Source organism: Phocoena phocoena, chromosome 1, assembly GCF_963924675.1.
Source record: "Phocoena phocoena chromosome 1, mPhoPho1.1, whole genome shotgun sequence".
Lineage (NCBI taxonomy): Eukaryota > Metazoa > Chordata > Mammalia > Artiodactyla > Phocoenidae > Phocoena > Phocoena phocoena.
In genome coordinates, this window is record NC_089219.1 from 165,160,549 (window position 1) to 165,181,163 (window position 20,615).

A 20,615-nucleotide genomic window follows, 5' to 3' on the forward strand; every position below is an offset into this window, starting at 1 on the left:
CTCGCACTCTTCAGGGTGTGTGCTGCCTCTGTGACAACTCATTGCAAAACATTGAACACTATTTTCCCTTTTCACGGACTTTTTTTGTAAAAGCAAAAATCCTCTTCAGATGTCTTTTGGTTAGCAAAAACAGGTACTAATGTAGGTCTTTGTGAAAGCCACTTGGCGGAAAGTGAACTTTTGAAAAGCAGGGCATACCTGTAATGGCCTCATACACTCACGGTCCTGAGCATAACAGAGAAAAAGACCATTTCTGCCTTCAGAACTTAGTGTATTAATACATTTGTGAATAGAAAATGCTGAGGATTTAGCTGTTGCATGTGTATTTGTGTTTCTAAACTTTTATTTTTTACCTGTTTATATCAAGCAACCCAAAAAAATAGTGACTTGAGAGCAATTAACAATATGGGAGAAGGATTTAAGATTGCCGAATTTTTTTTTCCTTTTTCAGTGTAAGGAAGACATTCTGGTTTTTGTGCCCTCTTTGCTTTTATTACTTGGCCCCATTTCCTGATCATGCACTTTTTTTTTTTTTTACTTTTGATTACCCATTTCTCACAGGAAAATTATGCCCATGTACTTTTTATTATACCAAGGGCAGGTATTATCTCTCAGATCCTGTTTCTAATCCATGAACAAAATGGAATCAAGACTAAATTAAATGGTATGTGTCTACCTTCTAAGTTGGATAACTTAGAAAAAATAACAGGAGGATATCTGAGGGTTGTAATCAACTAAATAGTCTTGCTTAGTTGGGAATGCTTTAAAATGACTGCCAAACAGTACAAAAGTTCTTCATTCTTTTCTGTTACTTTTAATTGAAATAAAGTTATATATCAGAAAAATAATTTTTGTTTTTCTCTTCCCATTTTCCCTACTACATTTTGAGCATCTTGACTATGAAGTTTAACATAATTTAGATTGCCTACAGTCTTGGCCTAGTTTAAGGGCATAGTTTTTCTGCTATTAATCATGTTCTTAAGGAGTTGCTAATTGCATGAACTGCAATTTTAGAATAAAATTTATAAAGAACTATGAACTAAGGAGAAGTGGAAACTCAGAAGGAATAGGTATGTAGTACTGGGCATTTCATTATCTTACTTGGGAAAAATTACATGTTTTAATTTATGAATGTAATTGATTTAAGACAAGAGTTCTTTTGGAGTTTATCTCATATCTCTTCTTCGGATCACATACGCCAGGCTTTGTTTGACTCCTGAGTTTTCCTTCAAGTCCTTAATTTCTGAGTGCTATAGTCTCTTTCTGTGAGGGCAATTTAAACAGTTTATTTCTCTAATTAGAAGTATTAAACTAACCAGATATCCCAGTTACTATCTTTTTTTTTTTTCTTTGTACATTTTCTTTAGAAGAGTATCTTGAAGATCTCATCCACAGTTTTATTTCCTTGTAGACGGGAGAGCTAAGGACAAAAATGAGCCAGTCTCATGAAGACAGTTTAACAAGTGTGGCTTGGAATCCAGATGGGAAACGCTTTGTGACTGGAGGTCAGCGTGGGCAGTTCTATCAGTGTGTGAGTATTTAGTGCCCTCTTTCAAATGTTTGCTTATTTAAAAGCAAACTTAGTTTTGTAAAAATAAAGAATTCATTTGACTTGATATCTTTTATAAAATATACTGTATGAAGACCTACTTTGCCATCTTTCTAGAAAAGCACTGTCCAATAGAACTTGCTGTGGATTTTTTTTTAAACCATTTCAAGTGCTTATACAAAATACAGGCTTTGAATTTAGTAAAACATTAAAAAAAATTGTCCTACTAAACATTTTGTTCTTATAAATAATTTCCTAATGTATAGGGACAAAAAGGTTTAGTATTTAATTTCTTTGGGGTTTTTTAGCCCTTTGGAATTTTTTGTATCCAAAAAAAAAGCTGAATTTCATGAGGAGACTGTCTTTAAATATTTGAGGAATAAAAGTGATGATGAGTGTTACCAGAAAACTTTGCGGTCTTGATTTGAGGTATCTTCTAATCATTACCTGCCCTGTTAATCTTGGAGTGTTGGGATAATAAAAATTAATAGGTAAAAAGTCTTATGACAGGGTAGACTGTGATACAAATCCCGTGTCATTACTCTGTATCTAGATTCCACATCTCATATCACTACCTAGCATGGTTCTAGTAGGCCCTTCTAGATTTTTAAAACTAAGATAAGATAATAAATCCCATCAAATCATTCAGTGTAGGTCATTTATCATAAAGACTTTTATGTAGCCACTACAAATTATCAATTTCACTAAACTGGCTGCTAGACTCGTGGAACCTAGTGTCATATTATCTCAGCATGGTTGTAAGCCATTTCTTTCTTTTTTTGTGTTTTTTTTCCAGTTGTCCCAACACTCTTTATTGATATACCCGTGATTTTCCAATTCTTTTTTTTTTTTAATTTATTTATTTTATTTTTGGCTGTGTTGGGTCTTCATTTCTGTGCGAGGGCTTTCTCTAGTTGCGGCTAGCGGGGGCCACTTCATCGGGGTGAGCGGGCCTCTCACTGTCACGGCCTCTCTTGTCGCGGAGCACAGGCTCCAGACGCACAGGCTCAGTAGTTGTGGCTCACGGGCCTAGTTGCTCCGTGGCATGTAGGATCTTCCCAGACCAGGGCTCGAACCCGTGTCCCCTGCATAGGCAGGCAGATTCTCAACTACTGCGCCACCAGGGAAGCCCCTAATTCTTTTAAAAAGTTATTTCAAGTGGTCAATACCATTGTTACATACTAATTTAGCATTTTATTTCTGGACTTTCTCTCCATGGGCTAATACTGTACTGCATTGATTGATTGATCGAATTGACATATAACATTATATTAGTTTCAAGTGTACAACATAATGATTCAGTATTTGTATGTATTACAAAATGATTACCACAATAAGTCTAGTTAACATCCATCACCATACATAGTTACAAGAATTTTTTTTTGTTATGATGAGGATTTTTAAGATTTACTTTTAGCAACTTTCACATGTGCAATACAGTATTATTAACTATAGTCACCATGCTGTACATTTTAGCATTTAAGCCATTAGTTCTTCATTCCCTGTGTTCAAGACGCATATATGTTTCTGCTGACTTTGCCATCCCATACACTGTTTAAACCTTCATGATACAGGACTTTGGTAGTTCCCTAACCTGTAAAATGGGAATGGGAATGCCTCTCAGAGCTCTGAATGTTCAATAAGATAATGAACCTAAAGAGCTTTGCTCAGCACGTTACAGATTTGGTGACTTTTAAAACATGGCATAACAGATTCCTAAGTTCTGTAAAGTTATAATTAATGTTTTAGTAATTGTTTTCCATTGTTTTCCATATCACAACTTGTGAATATTACAAGACAAGTCCCAGTATAGTGAATTTTAAAGGAATGTTTGAATTCTTTTCCAAAAGTTGTGAGACCTTAAAACTTAAGGATTCTTTCTTTCTTTGTATTTATTGTACTTATCTATGCATGGTAGGTTACTGAAGGGAAGATAGATTTACTAAGATTCTCCCCCTCTCCCTTAGGTATTGTAATGAAATTTGACCTATATTCAAATTCTGATGATTAAAAACACTTATGGAACAATTAGGTTGAGATCAGTCTCAGGAAAAGACAAACATTACAAAAAGATATGCTAAGAGATTCTTTTGTTTTTGTTTGCTTTCTGAGTGCTGTTAAATAATGGAGTTAATAGTAATTTTCTCCTCAGGATTTAGACGGTAATCTCCTTGACTCCTGGGAAGGGGTGAGAGTGCAATGCCTTTGGTGCTTGAGTGACGGGAAGACTGTTTTGGCATCAGATACACACCAGCGAATTCGGGGATATAACTTCGAGGACCTTACAGATAGGAACATGTAACTATCTTTTGTATCCATTAAACAACAGTTACCTGATTTATGTTAAAATAGAAGTGTAGTGGAACTTACTTCTTCAGAAAAAGTTTTTATTATGGTTTTGGTTTTGGTTTGATTGGTAATTTGGGTGGTTAGTCAGGCGGTGCTTAGTAATAATTAACTCAGATTCTTTTTATTGATTGAAATATAGTATATAATAGTGAATACAGACAAAGTTTGTGATACTTAAGCTAGAACATTTTGTATTTTGATAATTTGAATGTGTTGATTCTTAGTATGTTTCTGTTGACAAATTATTTTTTGGTTACAGAGTACAAGAAGATCATCCCATTATGTCTTTCACTATTTCAAAGAATGGCCGATTAGCTTTGTTAAATGTAGCAACTCAGGTGAGTTTATTAGCATAATTCTCAGAAAAACTTAGCTTAGTTAAAGTTTATTGTGATTTTTAGTATATATAAACAAGTATTTCTGTGAATTCTTAAATTTCAAATGTGTTTGATCCTTAAGTTTGTAGAGTCAACTAGAAATTTTTCAGTTGGCATTTCGCATAAATAGAAAATGAAAATGTTCATCAGGCAAAGGGATAGTCACAGGTAACTTTTTAAAATTCTTTTGAGTTGAGGTAGAATAAATACCTAAATTCTCTTTTGCTTACAGGGAGTTCATTTATGGGACTTGCAAGACAGAGTTTTAGTAAGAAAGTATCAAGGTGTTACACAAGGGTTTTATACAATTCATTCATGTTTTGGAGGCCATAATGAAGACTTCATCGCTAGTGGCAGTGAAGGTAAATTGTGTCTCTGTTGGTTCACATATATTGATGGACTGAAAGTTCTGTAATTCTCTCAACTTGTGAACATAGTCATGTCTCCAAACAAATTCAAGATGTTAAATCAAAAATTGTATGAGCTGTTTATCCAGTGCACTGTTAATTTCCTTTTCTTGGAATGATTTGAGTCCTCCTATTGTCACAAATTAATCGTGCCTATTTTGGCTTATGTGGAGGTGTGTTTAGTGCATGTGTCAAATCAAGATTTAGTTAAATCTTTATTCTCTCGTATGTTGACTTTTTTTTAATAGATTTATTTTATTTATTTATGTTTTGGCATTGGGTCTTCGTCGCTGCGCACGGGCTTTCTGTAGTTGCAGCTAGTGGGGACTCCTCTTCATTGCGGGGTGCGGGCTTCTCGTTGTGTTGGCTTCTCTTGTTGAGGAGCATGGGCTCTCTAGGCGTGTGGGCTCAGTAGTTGTGGCGCACGGGCTTAGTTGCTCCGTGGCATGTGGGATCTTACCGGACCAGGGCTCGAACCTGTGTCCACTGCATTGGCAGGCGGATTCTTTTTTTTTTTTTTTTTTTTTTTTTCTTTTTGCGGTACGCGGGCCTCTCACTGTTGTGGCCTCTCCCGTTGTGGAGCACAGGCTCCGGACGCGCAGGCTCAGCGGCCATGGCTCACGGGCCCAGCAGCTCCACGGCATGTGGGATCCTCCCTGACCAGGGCACGAACCCGCGTCACCTACATTGGCAGGCGGACTCTCAACCACTGCGCCACCAGGGAAGCCCCACTATTTTTTCATGAGACTGATGGTTTTCAGATGTTAGTAGTATCTTAAAAATCAAGGTTAATTGTTTTACCTGATCTTGGACAAAATTGACTATAGTTAGATCTTCAGTGTTTCTTTAGTGACCAAAGAAAATAATTTAGGATTCTTATGGTCTCAGAGAAGCTGAAATTACAGAATTGTGTCTACTACCTTTTTGAATAAACTTCTCTGGTCTAATAACATCGGTATTTCAGGCAGGCATGTGCCTAAACTTGTCAGTCTGATTTAAAATAGAAATTGTTTAAAATATGCAAGCACAAATAAGTGAGGCAGTATTAAAAGTTGGTGTACGTTTTAAGGTGATGAAACATAAATAATGGCAAATTATTGAAAATTTTCATTCAACCCATTTTCTTGAGTACCCACTATACTGTTCTAGTACTATAGCAGCAAATTATTTAAGTCATTTTTTTAAAAACTGAATCTCATTTTCCAAGGTAGACCAAGGAACTGGATTATGTTGGTAAACACCTGGTAATGTTCAATTACTGTGTAAGATGTTTCTGTTACCCATTTCTTGACAAAAAACCGATCTCAGTAGCTAAGAGGATCACAAAATGACACATGAGTTTTTCCTTTGTGTATAAGATATTTAAGGATTAAGACAAAGAGACATTTAGGAATTTAGATTTTAACATGAAGCATATGAATTTATCTATTCTTTCTTTTCCCCCCCAAAAATCAGTCAGATAAGATTGAGAAAAGAGAAGAGTGGTTTGCTAGGTAACAATTGGGAGTTCACTTCTTTCCCGTCAAAAAATCTTTTTTTATCTGTTAGTTTAATCATGTTATTTTTTTCTAGGTTCTCCATTGGCTTTTAATTTGATATGATCTAAACATATTAATAAGCCTTCTACCTGCTTTTTAGCTCTTCCTACTCAAAGATCTCTTTCCCCTTGCTCTATTTAATCCTGCTCCTGGGGGGTTTTCTGCCTCTTAATTATGCCTCACAATCCCCTATAGCTCTTTCTAAAAATAATATGTAGCCTAGAAGTGCTTTAAAAATATGTGTTGCTACCATTATCCCTAGTGATGCCAATCTTTTTTTTTTTGTGGTACGCGGGCCTCTCCCATTGTGGAGCACAGGCTCCGGACATGCAGGCTCAGCAGCCATGGCTCACAGGCCCAGCCGCTCCGCGGCATGTGGGATCTTCCCAGACCAGGGCACGAACCCACGTCCCCTGCATCAGCAGGCGGACTCTCAACCACTGCGCCACCAGGGAAGCCCCAATCTTTTTTTTTTTTTTTAAGACCAAACTAACTTTAGAATTAAGCCTGATGAATAATGTAATTAAGCCACACATTATATTCTGCTTAGGGATAAAATGAAACATAACTATGATGGAAAGAGATTAGCATTCTCATGATTCAGGTGGTTTAGAATGGTTCTAAAAGTGTTTTCAACACCAAGTGTATATAGCAACTATATTATCTCCCAAGATGACCACAGTAATCCATTTGTCATTTATTGTCAGAAATACATTCCAAGAACCTTCCAAATCCCCAAATATATGAATGTCAGTATAAAATAGAGCAATTAGGAAACCTTTCCTCCTAAAAGTTATGCCATTACTCCAGCCTTTTCATTGTGCTGGAAATATATAGAAAAACTTACTTTTTACCTCTGCATGGGCACTGGATTCCCTAAACTGGTACAGTAAGCAGAGCTTGATCATAAAGCCTGTCATTCTGACCTTGACTACATCAAATCTTAATTTTTGCTGACTGTTCAGCAAATATCCTCCTCGGGTATGTGTCCACAAATCCAAATGTAGGCAGATTTCAGTTGCATTCACACTTTTCAAGCCTGTAATCTTTCTTTGTGGACTTGCTCTGTCCAAGGGGAAACATAGCTAGTCTGGGCTTTTTTTTTTTTTTTTTTTTTCCTTTTGCTAATTTTATTTTATTGAAAGAAAATTATTTTCAGAAATGATTGAAAGATAAGTACCCTCTAGGAAAGATAAATTCAGTACTTCAGTGAGTGCCTTTTAGCTTTTGCTTCATATACTCAAAAAAATGTTCAGAAACAGTTCCAACTTTTTATCTTTGTAAGTTGAAACCAGGGCATGGTTTTTTTTTTTAACCACAAGTTTATTACCTTTTCACCACTCTGAAGTTTCCTCAGTTGGCAGCACATCCACTGAAAGTTCCCACATTGATCACATAGTTGATTGACAGATCTTCAGATAGGACACTTTTCTGATTTACCCTGGGATTCTGCCTGCTGCTGAAAAGCCATCACTTCTATTTCGTTAACTCTTTGTGGTAGTACATGGTGTTTACTACGTGCTAGACTTTGTTCAAAACACTTTTTCATGTACAGACTTACTTTATCCTCATAACATGATGAGGTAAGTACACATCCCCGTTTACAGAGGAGTGGCAAAGAGTGGGTAATGTGCCCAAAGTTACACGGCTGGTCCGTGATACAGGGAGCGTGTGGACTGGGTAGTCTGATTCTACAGCCCGTACTGTGAACTTCTACTCTGTACTAGTCCGTTGTTTTGTTTTGCTTTGTTTGTTTTTGAAGATTACTTTATCACAAAGTTGTCAGGGTTTTTGTTTTTTATGGTCACTTCATGAGATTACAAATAGACTACTACAAAGTCATATTATTATGCTGTCTAGCCTCACAAGTAAACGCTTGAGCAGGGCCTCCTGGATTTCAACCCCAGTTTCACCATTTACCGGCTGTTAACCATGAGCAGATTGCTTCTTCAGTTGCCATCCATAAAAGGGATAAGCATAGTGCCCACCTCATGATGATGGTGAAGATTAAATAATATACTTAAGGGCTTCCCTGGTGGCGCAGTGGTTGAGAGTCCGCCTGCCGATGCAGGGGACACGGGTTCATGCCCCGGTCCAGGAAGATCCCACATGCCGCGGAGCGGCTGGGCCCGTGAGCCATGGCCGCTGAGCCTGCGCGTCCGGAGCCTGTGCTCCGCAACGGGAGAGGCCACAACAGTGAGAGGCCCGCGTACCACAAAAAATAACAATAATTAAAAAATAATAATATACTTAGTACATTATAAGCACTCAATATTTAGCTATCATAATTGCTATATTTGAATTTGGATACATTGCTTTTCTATCACCTCTCATTTCCATAGAATTTGTCTCTATCCTAGATTTGTTTATATTCAAAGATCTTGACTGTGATTATATATTATGTATTACAGGATATTACAGATAGATTTTGTGGTGACTTGCAAGCTAGTCAGTCATCAGTAACAGGGGAAAAAATGTGTATTTTATTTAAATGGCTTTTTTCAAAAGGTAGTTTGTTAAATTATTCACATTGTTTTTGTTGTCCTTTCAAGTTCTAGTAAGTTATACGTTCTGTGTGTAATGAGCAGTAAATTTAAAATCAGTTGGTTTTGTTAATATGTAACAACTCCTTGACTTTTCTCTGAATTACTGTTTGTTCAGATCACAAGGTTTACATCTGGCACAAACGTAGTGAACTGCCAATCGCGGAGCTGACAGGGCACACACGCACCGTAAACTGTGTGAGCTGGAACCCACAGATCCCATCTATGATGGCCAGCGCCTCAGATGACGGCACCGTTAGAATATGGGGACCAGCGCCTTTTATAGACCACCAGAATATTGAAGGTAACTATCATACAGTATCCCTGTGTTTTCTCCAGATGAAACGTTGCCCTGCTTATCATAAAGTTGTAGCATTTTTAAGCGGTACTTTATTTAAAGTGTAGGATACAATCAATTTTTTTCCCTCATTTAGAGGTTGTACACTGTATCTCCGCAGAAGTTTAATTAATCTAAGACACAGCAGTATTTTGTTTGTTTTATCGGTGACACTGGGGAGAATAAGCTGAAATGTGCCACCTCATTTACATCCAGTTAGTATTGCCACTTTCAAAATTTTATTGAAAATCTTGCTTCATCAAGCAAGAAGTATTTTATACTTTCATACCCATGAAAACTAGCTAGTATGTGAAATTTGAACAACTTTAGAATGATCTTGATTATGGTTTTACCCTTGAAAATAAATATCTGTTAATACCAATAGAGAAAAAGAAGGGAACTAAAATTTATCATGTACCTATGTGCCAGGCAGCCTGCTAGGCCCTTTATATACACTGTCTTGCATAACATCTTCATAGCCCTGTAAGACAAGTAGAAGAAGTGTTTTTATCCTCATTTCTGTGGATGTAAAAACTGAAGCATGGCAAGACTAGTTAACTTGTTGAGAGCTGCCAGGTCTTCAAATCTAGGTCTGAAAGGTTTTTTCCACTACTTACAGATACTTGAAGAAAGCCCAAAGCCAGAAAGCTTAACAGTTAAGGACATAAGCTTAATTGAGCAAGATATTGGTACTAGAGAGAGGAGATAACGAGAGCAAAAATATTTAGTTTGCTTAGAAAGAAGTAATTTACCTAGAAGCAGATAAACAGATTTTTTTGTTCAGTTAAGTTATTCTTAGAGGAGGAGGGTTGTCAGGGTAGCATGTGTGGTTTAAAAGCATATTTTCTGTGCTTTTGTCTTCGTGGTTCAAACTGTAAAAGACTTGACCAGATCTCACTGGTCGGTGAGGATGTACAGCCAAAGATGAGAGTAAAAAGCACGAAGAGCACACAGGTCAAAAAGCTTGAGAATTACTGTTCAGTTATTCAGAACCTTCAAGGACCTTCTTGTATTTGTACATCACTACATGACATTCTAACATTCCTCTGTGAAATCAGCTCAAACTAAAAATCTTGTCGATCTCCTATTGTTCGTTGTTGTCCTTTTTTAGGTTTCAAGCCCCACTCTCTTAGATGTTTTAGAGATCTATAACTGAGATTATATGTGCTTTTCTAATTTTATTAGTCATTTTGGAAGTTATTTCTTCAAATAAACATTTGATTTGAAGAAGTAGGAAAACATTAGGTATATAGTAACAAATTTACCTTGTAAGTGGATTTATTTTAGACATACCTTTAAGGGTGTGTTTATGCTTCTACTGCTGTGAAACAAAAGTTACACTGCTATTTGGTAACTTAGCTATTGTGGATACTCATCATTGTGGGTGAGCCAAACTTGGCCCAGTTGTAAGCACTGGGTCTAATTCAGCAATTTTCAGTTGTGCTTTGCAACATAGGTATAGCCCTAAAATTTCATTTATACCTAAAATAGGAAAACAGCTTCTGTATAACTAGAAATTTGGGTAATGCCTTTCATGCAGGCATCTTCTGGGTTCTTTTTCCCACACATGAAAACTTTTCTAATTAATACCTGTTTGGAATAGACGTTTTGGAAAAATATAGATGAGAAGCTAAGGAAATGACATTCAAAAATCATGATATCCTAAGATACTATAAGTCATTGAAGTAAAACTATTTCACTTAACTCAATTTCAAAAAAGAGAATTGCTGACCTTTTATTATAACAGTAAAGTTCCATACTGCATTTTTTTTTTTTTGAGGACTATAGATAGAATGGAATCAAGTACTAATGCATGCTACAACATGGATGAACTTTGAAAACAATACGCTAAGTGAAAGAAGCCAGACACAAAAGAGCACCTACGGTGGTTCCATGTATATGAAATGGTCCGGAATAGGCTAATCCACAGAGAAACTAGACTAGTAGTTGCTTAGGATTGGGGGGGTGAGGGTTTGCTTACGACTGCTAATGGTGATGAAAATATTCTAAAATTGATTGTCATGATGGTTGTACAATCCTGTGAATATACTAACACCTACTGAATTGTCCACTTTAAATGGGTGCATTGTAGAGTGTGTGAATTTGTATCGGTAGAGCTGTTGACACATGACCCCTCCCCCACACACACAGAAGAGTAGGGTGATGTTGCAGAATTTCACACTGAGCCACTGAAAGCAGAATTAAATACATAGTTATGATGCACAGTTTACCTTGGACTGCCAGATCTTCTTTATTCTCTTCTATTGTAAACTACCATGAAGATTTTTCTATTCTGCATAAGTATTTCAAGGTTCATTTTTAAAGCATGAGATTCCAATATGATTATTCTCTTGGGTTCTCCAATATTCAAAATAATCCTGAGTTTAGACTGTAATATATAGCCTAAGATGTGACGTGGACACAGTTTTAACAATAATGATGAAAGTATCAAGAATTTGCCTCGATGTGATTGTTTTCTAATGTTACGATATTTTGTAATGGCATGATGCTGATTTTAAAACTTTCTAACTGGTAACTTTTTTCTCCCCCTCCCCTCTTCTTCCTCTTTTCCCCCAATACACATTTCATCTTGTCTTCATTCAGAGGAATGCAGTAGCATGGATAGTTGATGGCGAATTTGGAGCAGACGACTTCTGTTTAACTTAAAATTAGTCGTATTTTAATGGCTTGGGATTTGGTGCAAACAAACATGATTGATAGCTGGACAGACATGCTCGTCATGAAAAAAGAACCATTTCTGAAGCCCGACTGGGGCCAAACATTTACACCTTGCTTCATAGTAACCAGTTGAGATGAAGCACGTCGTTAGAACGTTGTTGGACACCATGTTGAATTATCCCCCCATCGGTTGTGAAGAACTGTGCTACATTCAGGCTTACCCATTGAACTCAGTATATATAATTTTTTCCCTCCTGCCTTTTGTCGGGCAGGATCCATTCTTGTTGCTCTTCTGTGTAATGACGTTTAAATGCTTGTTTGGAAAACTTTATTTAACAGTTTAGAAGGCTTGATAGAAAGAGTGCATTAGTCTGAAGAGTATACATTGGATAGGAAAGAATTTCCTTCTTTTGTTTCTCCAAATCTTTCCGCCTTATTTAGCTTGAGATCTTTGCAGCTTGGTTCATGGATTCTAGCCTTGCCCGTTGCGCAGTATATACTGATCCAGATGATAAACCAGTGAACTATGTCAAAAGCACTCTCAATATTACATTTGACAAAAAGTTTTGTACTTTTCACATGGCTTGTTGCCCCGTAAAAGGGTTAACAGCACAATTTTTTAAAAATAAATTAAGAAGTATTTATAGGATTAAAGTGACTTCATTTGTATACATTTGGAATCTAAACCAGCTTAAAAAGAGTTTCCTCTATGACTTAGATACGCAGTATAAACTGATGCTCTTCTGGAATACCACATGAGACATGGTCAGAAACAGTGCTTGGAAGGACATCACACAGGAAGTTCAGAGTAGCGCTTTGAAGATTTTCCCCCTTTTGTTTTATTCCTGAAGGAACATCAGTACCTGATCTTCAAGAAATTCAAGATTCATAACAAGAATTTTAAATTTATACCAACATGAGAGATCAGTAGTCAGTTTAGGTTTTCAACAAAGCTTGTTCCAAGTTGTTCTCAACTTGGGGAATCATTTTGGTGTGATCTAGCAAGAGAGTAGAAGTCAGCAGATATAACCACTTTGGAAATTCATAGTATAACTGAGCTTGTTAGAAGAATTCAGCAGGTTACAGACATACTTAAACTGGGTTTAAAACCTAGGAGTCATTTCTCTGATTGCCCTTAATATTTTGACATATAGGGATACGTAAATTTAAATATTTCTTCTCAGATATTGCCATACTGAACCTCATTCTAAACTGGTGCTGTGGATAGTCTCCCTCTCCCCTCCCCTTTTAGTTTAAGGAAGGGTTTCCTTCATGGAAAAGCACTTTTAATTTTGAGAATTTCACGTTTAAAATAAGCCAAAAGCCTGATGTTCACGTTGTGCTTTTAAACCCCGTAACAGCTGAGTACAACATACTTAGTCTCCTTGGAAATTCCCTCCCCTCTTTAGTAGAGGATATAAATATGGTGACCATAGCTGTTACGTTGGGAAGAGGAGTGGGAATACCCCCAAAATAAGATTCTGGTGAAGAAAAAGTCTTACACTGTTCCCTTTCGGCCCAGCCAAGTCTATAATATATTATTACCGTGAGTAGACTCCTTCAGGATCCACAAAGAAGAGAAAGGCTTGGATGTTAGGAGTTCTTCCATCGGGGGATGGGTGGGTAGGGGAAGGTAGCAGGGAGAAATGGGTAAAGTCAGGGAAGGGGAGAAGAAAGAAAAACACAATTGGCCTTAAAATAGCTCGGATTCTCCCAGAAGCTCATAGTAAGAGAAAATGATAGATCGTGGTCAGCAGATTATTTTATCAAATTGGTAATGTAAAAGATTTCTTTAAGCTCCATTTTGCAGAGACCACCACTTAGAGAATCAAGAATTCCTGTTTTGATACTTCTAAGTTAAAATAACTATGTTACAGTTTATCTGGTACTTCATTTTTCGTAACTAAAATTACTTTTTACTTTAAGCTTGAATAAAATCTTCATTGGTAACTGTATATAATTAAGTGGCAACTTCTCTTTACCTCAGTACAGTTAAATCCATTCATATTTTAAGTGATTCATGTATACCCTGAAGCCATTAATATACACCCCAATCTCTATGGTAACATCACTAACAAAATGTGGGCATAGAAACTCCACAGCTGTTTACAAATTCGGTTACAGTGTGCTATGGTACATGTGTAACATTCACGGAGATTTGTGCCCATTCAGGGGCAATTTGGCGCTCAAGTCTACTATACTTCACCCAGCCACCCCTAGATCTGAGTTTTCAGAGTGCTTCTGAAGTACAGTTAAAAACACTTTAAAAAAGTGGAGTAAAAGTGAGGCACATTTTACAAGAACATAACTCCATTAAGACGGAGTAACAACTATGCAAAGGTTTCTATAGCAGCTAGGTGAGTTTGTGTTCCAAGTCTGTCTTAACTGGCAGCTTCCTATATATACTGGTACTTTACTGTGCCAATTTGCTGTAAACGTCTACTTCATGCATGTGCCATGCAGCGACTGTGCTAGAAAGGTAAAATAAATGAAGATACCTAGGATTTTATGGTACAAAGAACCTGACAGCAGGATGGTCTAACTCATAGCTCTTAACTGAAAACTTCTGACAGTGCTGTAGTCTCTATATAGGCTTGAGGTGAGAATATACAGAGTGAGAATACTACCAAGCCAGCTGCAAGATACTAACAAATGTATAAACTGAAAAGTACCAATACTTTTTGCACATAGATCAAAATAGAGTGGAGAATTTTGGCTCCAAAAATCAGGTTAGTAGGCTCATTTCCATGTGCTTAAAAATGTTTTTTTGTTGTTACTATTCATTGATTAAGGGCTAGAGCACATATGAAATTAAATGTCTTTTTCCTCCAAATAACTGGTTATTAGTATACAGTGTTGGATTTGGGGATTCCTAAGACTGGTGTGTGGGTGGTGAATTCGAGTTGGGGAATGAGCTGGGAGGGATGACAAAGCTTCAGTTTGGGTTTTTGTACGTTACTAGTGTTCATTCTAGCTAGCTACATTTCTTTTGCTCTTATTGGCCAGGTAAATGTTATATTTAACCAGGTAAGTAGTTTAAACAGAGGACATTTTTTTTGCAAATGCCCCTACACATTGGCCCATTTCAGTGGGTGGGAGAACAGAAAGGGATTACCTAACTTTAAAAATAAACTTAAGTAATTAAAATAACTTGGTAATTGAAAGGAAAAAAATCAATTTTATCAGTATTTTCTTAATTTGAAATCACACTAGTAGTAGTATGGTAATTTTTATTATTAGGAGTGTTCTCCCTCTGGAGTGGCATTTCATGACATTAATAGAAAACCCTTTTTTCCCCCACCCCTCCCCATCTTGAAATTTTCTTTTTTAGGATGTTGGTTCCTGCACACAAGAACTGACCCTATCACCTCTGCTCACAGTGGTAAATATAACGTACATCTCTTGAAAGGGAAATATCCATGTCAGTTTCTTTCACAGCAGAAGAATGGCTACTTTTGAATGGGGAGGAAAGAAGACATTTTTCTTAATATCCTTTTTGTCCCATCTCTGAAGTGTATAAATATCTTTATTTCGTTTTAATTTCTCATTTAGATTTTAGCAACTTCTCTTTTGGGGTTGTTCTCCAAAACATTACGTCCATTTCAAAAACCATATCGGATTTAATTTAAACCGCTAACTTTAAAAGAAGAGGTGAATCTGCATTTATACTTAGACACTTTCTAAAAACAGGGTGAACTTAATCGAAAATTTTCAGTGTTGTTAAGCTATTGTTATAGTAGCTGCCCTATAGTTGCAAAAACAAAAACTATAAAAACCCATCCCTTACCTACTTAATCCAGATAGCCTGGATTTAATGAAACTAAGAGAATAAAAATGTGTGCGTGTGTGTGTTGTGTGTCTGTGTGAAAGAGAGAGATTACTTAATTCATAAAAAGTCCTGGAAACAGCTGTTCTGGGTTCTTGTCAGTTTCACTAAAAGTCTCGTGCACATGTGAAGTGCCCTCTCTGAATTGAAGGTTTGGTTAATACTGGTATATTTTTATAAGACTGAAATTGTGTCCCCATCTTTAACTTAAAACATTTTCATCATCAGGGTCAATGTGCTAAAAACTGAATCGGAACATTTTTAGGCACAGATGGAAAAAAATGTTATTGGCTCCTTGAAAATGTGTGTGTGTGGCGAGGGGAATAGATCCACAAAAGCATGTATGTACTTACAAACCAAGCTGTAGAGATCAAGAAAAGAACTTGTGTTGATCTCAAGATTTCTAAATTGTCAAGATTTACATGGCATTGTGGTGGAACTAGTTAAAACTTAGAGCTTTTGATATATAATAACTATTTGCTATGGACTGATTAAATGTTTCAAAGGATTGTGTTCTTAAATATTGGGGGTTTTTTTTTTAACTGCCTCTCAGATTATATTTGGTAGTTTAAATTTCTTTGCTTTATTATTTCATTAAAGCATAAGAAACTTCAGGTCTCTGATATATTTATTTTCACTTGTTCTACTAATTATTTACAAAACACCCTTTGTTAACTTTTATTTTATAAATGTGTAGTATATTAAATGTCTTTAAATTTTTGTTCGATTGAATCTACATTAACTTTGATTTGCTTTCCTGGGATTTTTTTTTTTTTAATACACCTTTTCCATGTCAGTGCATAGCACTTAACCAATCGTTTGTATTCCCTTTCAATCCAATAAACAGAATGAATAATTAAGTAATTGTTGCTGTGTTAAATCTCCTAATAGCCATTAGCCTGAGTGTCTAACTAGTACTATTTTTACCTAAAACAATTGATTTGCTGAATTTGACATCCATAGATTTACCTGGAGTTTTTTAGTGGTGTCTAACGGAGCACTGCTTTACCAGTTGAGATATCTGTTATTTTAAAAGCTGTTGTGTGTAATCATGGATTAATTTAGAAAACTCTCAGGAACATTTGCATTTTTAAAGGAATCATATGCCACATGTTCAAAAATATTACTGCACGTCTGAAATTATGCATTTAGGCAGTGGATATGCTGACAAGGGGAGAAAATATATTTCCAGTTTGAAATTAAAATTTATTTCATAACAAATAAATATATAGTTATTTAAAGATATCCTTGGAGAAAGCATTCAATGTATACAAACCTATATAGTACATTTGTATTTATGAAAAGAAAAGAAAACCAGTTGCCCATCAGGGTGAATTATTACAGAAGTAGGCTTTATGATTTTTACTACTAAGAGTGGTGGTCTGCACAGTAAAAGGAAGTGCAAATGTGAAAGGTTAGTACTTGGCAGGCAATCAGTGGAGACTCAGGATAGTAGATCCACTGATGAGGCAGAGAGAGGTAATGCTTCCACACTACTGCTCACCACCTTAAAGGTACGGTTTGCCACTTCCTCTGATCAACAGGCAAGAGAGAAGTTTTTTCTACTTGAAGTCTTTAAATACCAGCTATACTTTGCAGACTTAGCTTAAAGTTTCATGCCAGATCCCAGCACCAGGTAAAGAAAATTTCCCAACCTTAATAAGTCTTAAGAGAGTTGTATGTATTTTAAAAACAATTCAATTCCCTTTCCTTTAAGCAAAAGAAAAGTTGACGGTCTTCAGTTACATCATTTCATGACTTCTACTTGAAATTTTTCCCAGAAAAACTTAAAACTGTTAAAGAACATTCAACGAACAAAATGACCCCATCATCCTATCACTACTTCCAAGAATCTTAGGTGTCTGCCATTGGTTTTGTGGCAGTGGGCTTTCCTCCCTCACACCTGATGAGCGTGCGTAACATGGGCTTGCTGTATAGGAAACAGTACAATCACGTAATTAACAAAATGTTAAATCGGCATGTAATGTATAGCTAATGCTGGAAACAGGGAAGAAAGAACAAGAACAAATTTTCAGCAAGTTTTAATTTCCTTTTCTGATGCGAGGATTAGTGGCTTCTTTGGTCACTGTATTAAATTGATGCAACTGGAGTCCCTCATACACAATTTAAGACTTTTAACATCTTATTCAAGACATAATTAGCCATGGTGATAGGCCATATCTAGAATTCAAATAAATGAATGTGCTAATGTTCTTCATTTAAGTTCTGTGTGGCTTTTTCCTCATTTTGAATATAATTTTAAAATGCAGCTACACATTGAATTGGGAGTTGTATACCAAATAGTTTCCAAATATTGAATAACTTTTCCCTCATTCCCAATTGGAAAAATACCAGTTTGTGGCCTATGAATTCAGAAAAGGGGTCTTGATTTTATTATCAATGAAAAACTTGTTCTATAAGTTCTTTCACACTATGTGTAAATGGGCTCTTTCCCGTTAATGGATTTGCATGAAAAAAACTTTTCAGTAAGATTTTTTCTTTCTCCCCTGTTAATGGGTTTGCATGAAAAAAACTTTTCAGTAACATTTTGTGTTCTTGTCCACAAAGAACTGATACTATTCAACTGGTTTGGTTTTAATTTCCTTTCTCTTTCTATGCTTTCTCCTAGTGTTTGTATAAATAACTGGAGTGCTTATTGGGTACCAGGCGCTTTAGATACATTATTTAAACTTCTATCTCTGTAAGCAAGTATTGCTCACTTTTTTTCAATGATAAACTCAGGCTTAAGGAGACTGAAATACAGTTAATAGATGGTAGTACTGGGATTCAAACCCCTGTTTGATTCCAGAGCCTGTGCTTTTAACTCCTAAATCCAAGGGCATGTGAGACTCAACTGAAGGCTTTTTTAACTTTTAGATTTCGAAGCCACCTTCCAGATCACAAGTCAAATTTGTTAACACGTCGGGCAATTGTATGTTGTCAGCTGACACTGATCCACTTTTACTGGTGGGTTTTGAAAACCGTGGGACTATGCTATATTATTACTTCAGCAATGAGACCAAGAATGAAAAGCAGGAGCAAGAATGGTAATGAGAGGGACTAACCACAACGCACACACTATTTGGTCATTGAGTAACGCGAGTACAGAACAGGTATTCCTTTGGGCTAATATACTGGGTGCTTGCTTTAGGCCAGTCACTATGGATGAGCCACTCATTCCATTCTCATTTAATTCTCAAGGTACCTTCATGGGGCAAATACTCTAATTTCCATTTTACAAATGAGGGAAGTAGGCTTAAATAAATTAACTGGTATGAAGGAGCTGGGATTCTAAGCCAGGTGCCCCTGAGCTTATGCTATTAGCCACTGCACACATAAACCTCCCTTGGTCTGTAGATGGCCACTTACACCCTAGATTAAAAATTGACTGTTAAAAACTTGTCAAAGATAGGTAAAACATTTAAGGGCACACTTCTTTATTGATTCTAGTTAACTGTAGTTCATAGAAGAGAATGACACTTGAAATTATACAGATTTTTCTCCATACAATTAAAGCAATCAATAAAACAGACTCATGAAGTTTCATAGAAGAAAACCTCCACAATAAATTTGAATGTCTTTAAATTGTTATAAAGTAGTGGGTTTGGATTTAAATATAAATCCTATCACTTGATGTATCACTTTAGACAAATTACTTACCTGTCAGAGTTCCTCATCTATGAAAGAAGCTAACAGTATCTTCTTACCAGACAGCATTGTGATGAGTGAGAATGCACATAGTAAAATCACAAACGTTTTTTTAAGAGTTTATGGCAGTCAGCAAAAGCCAGAATACTGGAGGTTCTACACAACAAATGGTTGCTATGTCCAGTGAAACAGTTTCTTCAACAGATTGCAAGGAAAATAATAGGGAATTTAGTAGATTAAGAGACTTAAGGACATTAACCAAATGAAATGTACAGATCTTTGCTGAATCCCAACGTGAACAAACCTACTGTAAACCTTGAGCCAATGGGGGAAACTGGAGCACCCATTGTATATTTAGTACTAAGTAATTACCAATTTATGTATGATGCTGGGGCTGTGTGTTGTGTTTTAAGAACCCTTATCTTACAGAGATATGTGTAGAAATACTACATATGTACTGATGTCTGGTATTGGCTTCAAAATAGTGTGGGGGAGGGAAGGTAATAGGTTATAGATAAAACAAGAATGCCCGTAAGTTTGATTATTGTAACTGGTAAAATAGATTACCAACTGACACGGATTAGTCCTGTTATTGTCTTCCAAAAAGTTAGTATCTTTATACACAGCTCCACCAGAAGCTAGCCTTGCCCTGCAGGTCACCCTGATACAGTAGATGCAGTGGCAGCCAAACTTGTTGCTTTTTAATCGAGCTGTCAAGTTCAACCCTCGCCTGCTTTTCATCCAACCTGTGAAATAGGCTGCTGATCAGATAAAGTGATAAGATCAGGCTCTACAACTTGATTCCACTTCCATCCTCTCCTTCAGAGATTATCAATTTGAATGAACTGAGCTGTGAAACCAGACGGAGGATTCAAGCTCCTTCCTTGTTCAAGTGCCAGCCTCTTGCCCAAAGAATATATGGTACTTAGAATAGCAGACTGAAGATGAACCAAGTCCCCTGGATAAATAACAAAGTGGGGATTCTGACAACGCACCGGGTGCTTAGAAGGGAACCAGGAATCAGAGAGACGGCTGGAGAGTGATGGTATGGCAGTGTGTAACTCCGCACCTTTACTAGTCCTCTCAACATCTACACACAAGGTGCTCCACTGGGGAACAGCAATTTCAGTATTTGTTCGACTGACTCACATTCTGACTATGCGCTAATGTTGAATGGGAACTAATACAGGTGAAACCAAGACTGTTCCATAACGGATGTAGCAAACCAAATACACAGCAGGGGAAGCCACGGTCAAACCTCTGAGCTCCCACTAGCTGATTCTGACCACTCACCCACCACCCACTCCTCACCCAGCCTCAGGGAAGCCACTGAAAACAAAAACAGCTTTTATCAAGGGATGT

General features: G+C 36.7%; 1 protein-coding gene across 2 annotated transcripts in view; it reads left to right on the forward strand.

Annotated features, from left to right (window-relative positions):
• Positions 1-12,428, forward strand: part of WDR26 (WD repeat domain 26) — a 38,894-nt gene extending 26,466 nt beyond the window's left edge. For both annotated transcript variants that reach the window (XM_065880466.1, XM_065880458.1), the window contains exons 9-14: positions 1,412-1,531; positions 3,702-3,847; positions 4,158-4,236; positions 4,508-4,637; positions 8,882-9,067; positions 11,705-12,428. In XM_065880466.1, coding sequence (XP_065736538.1) covers positions 1,412-1,531; positions 3,702-3,847; positions 4,158-4,236; positions 4,508-4,637; positions 8,882-9,067; positions 11,705-11,730 — 687 coding nt within the window. In that variant the 3' untranslated portion in view covers positions 11,731-12,428. The remainder of the gene's footprint in view (positions 1-1,411; positions 1,532-3,701; positions 3,848-4,157; positions 4,237-4,507; positions 4,638-8,881; positions 9,068-11,704) is intronic.
• The last annotated feature ends 8,187 nt before the right edge of the window (positions 12,429-20,615 follow it).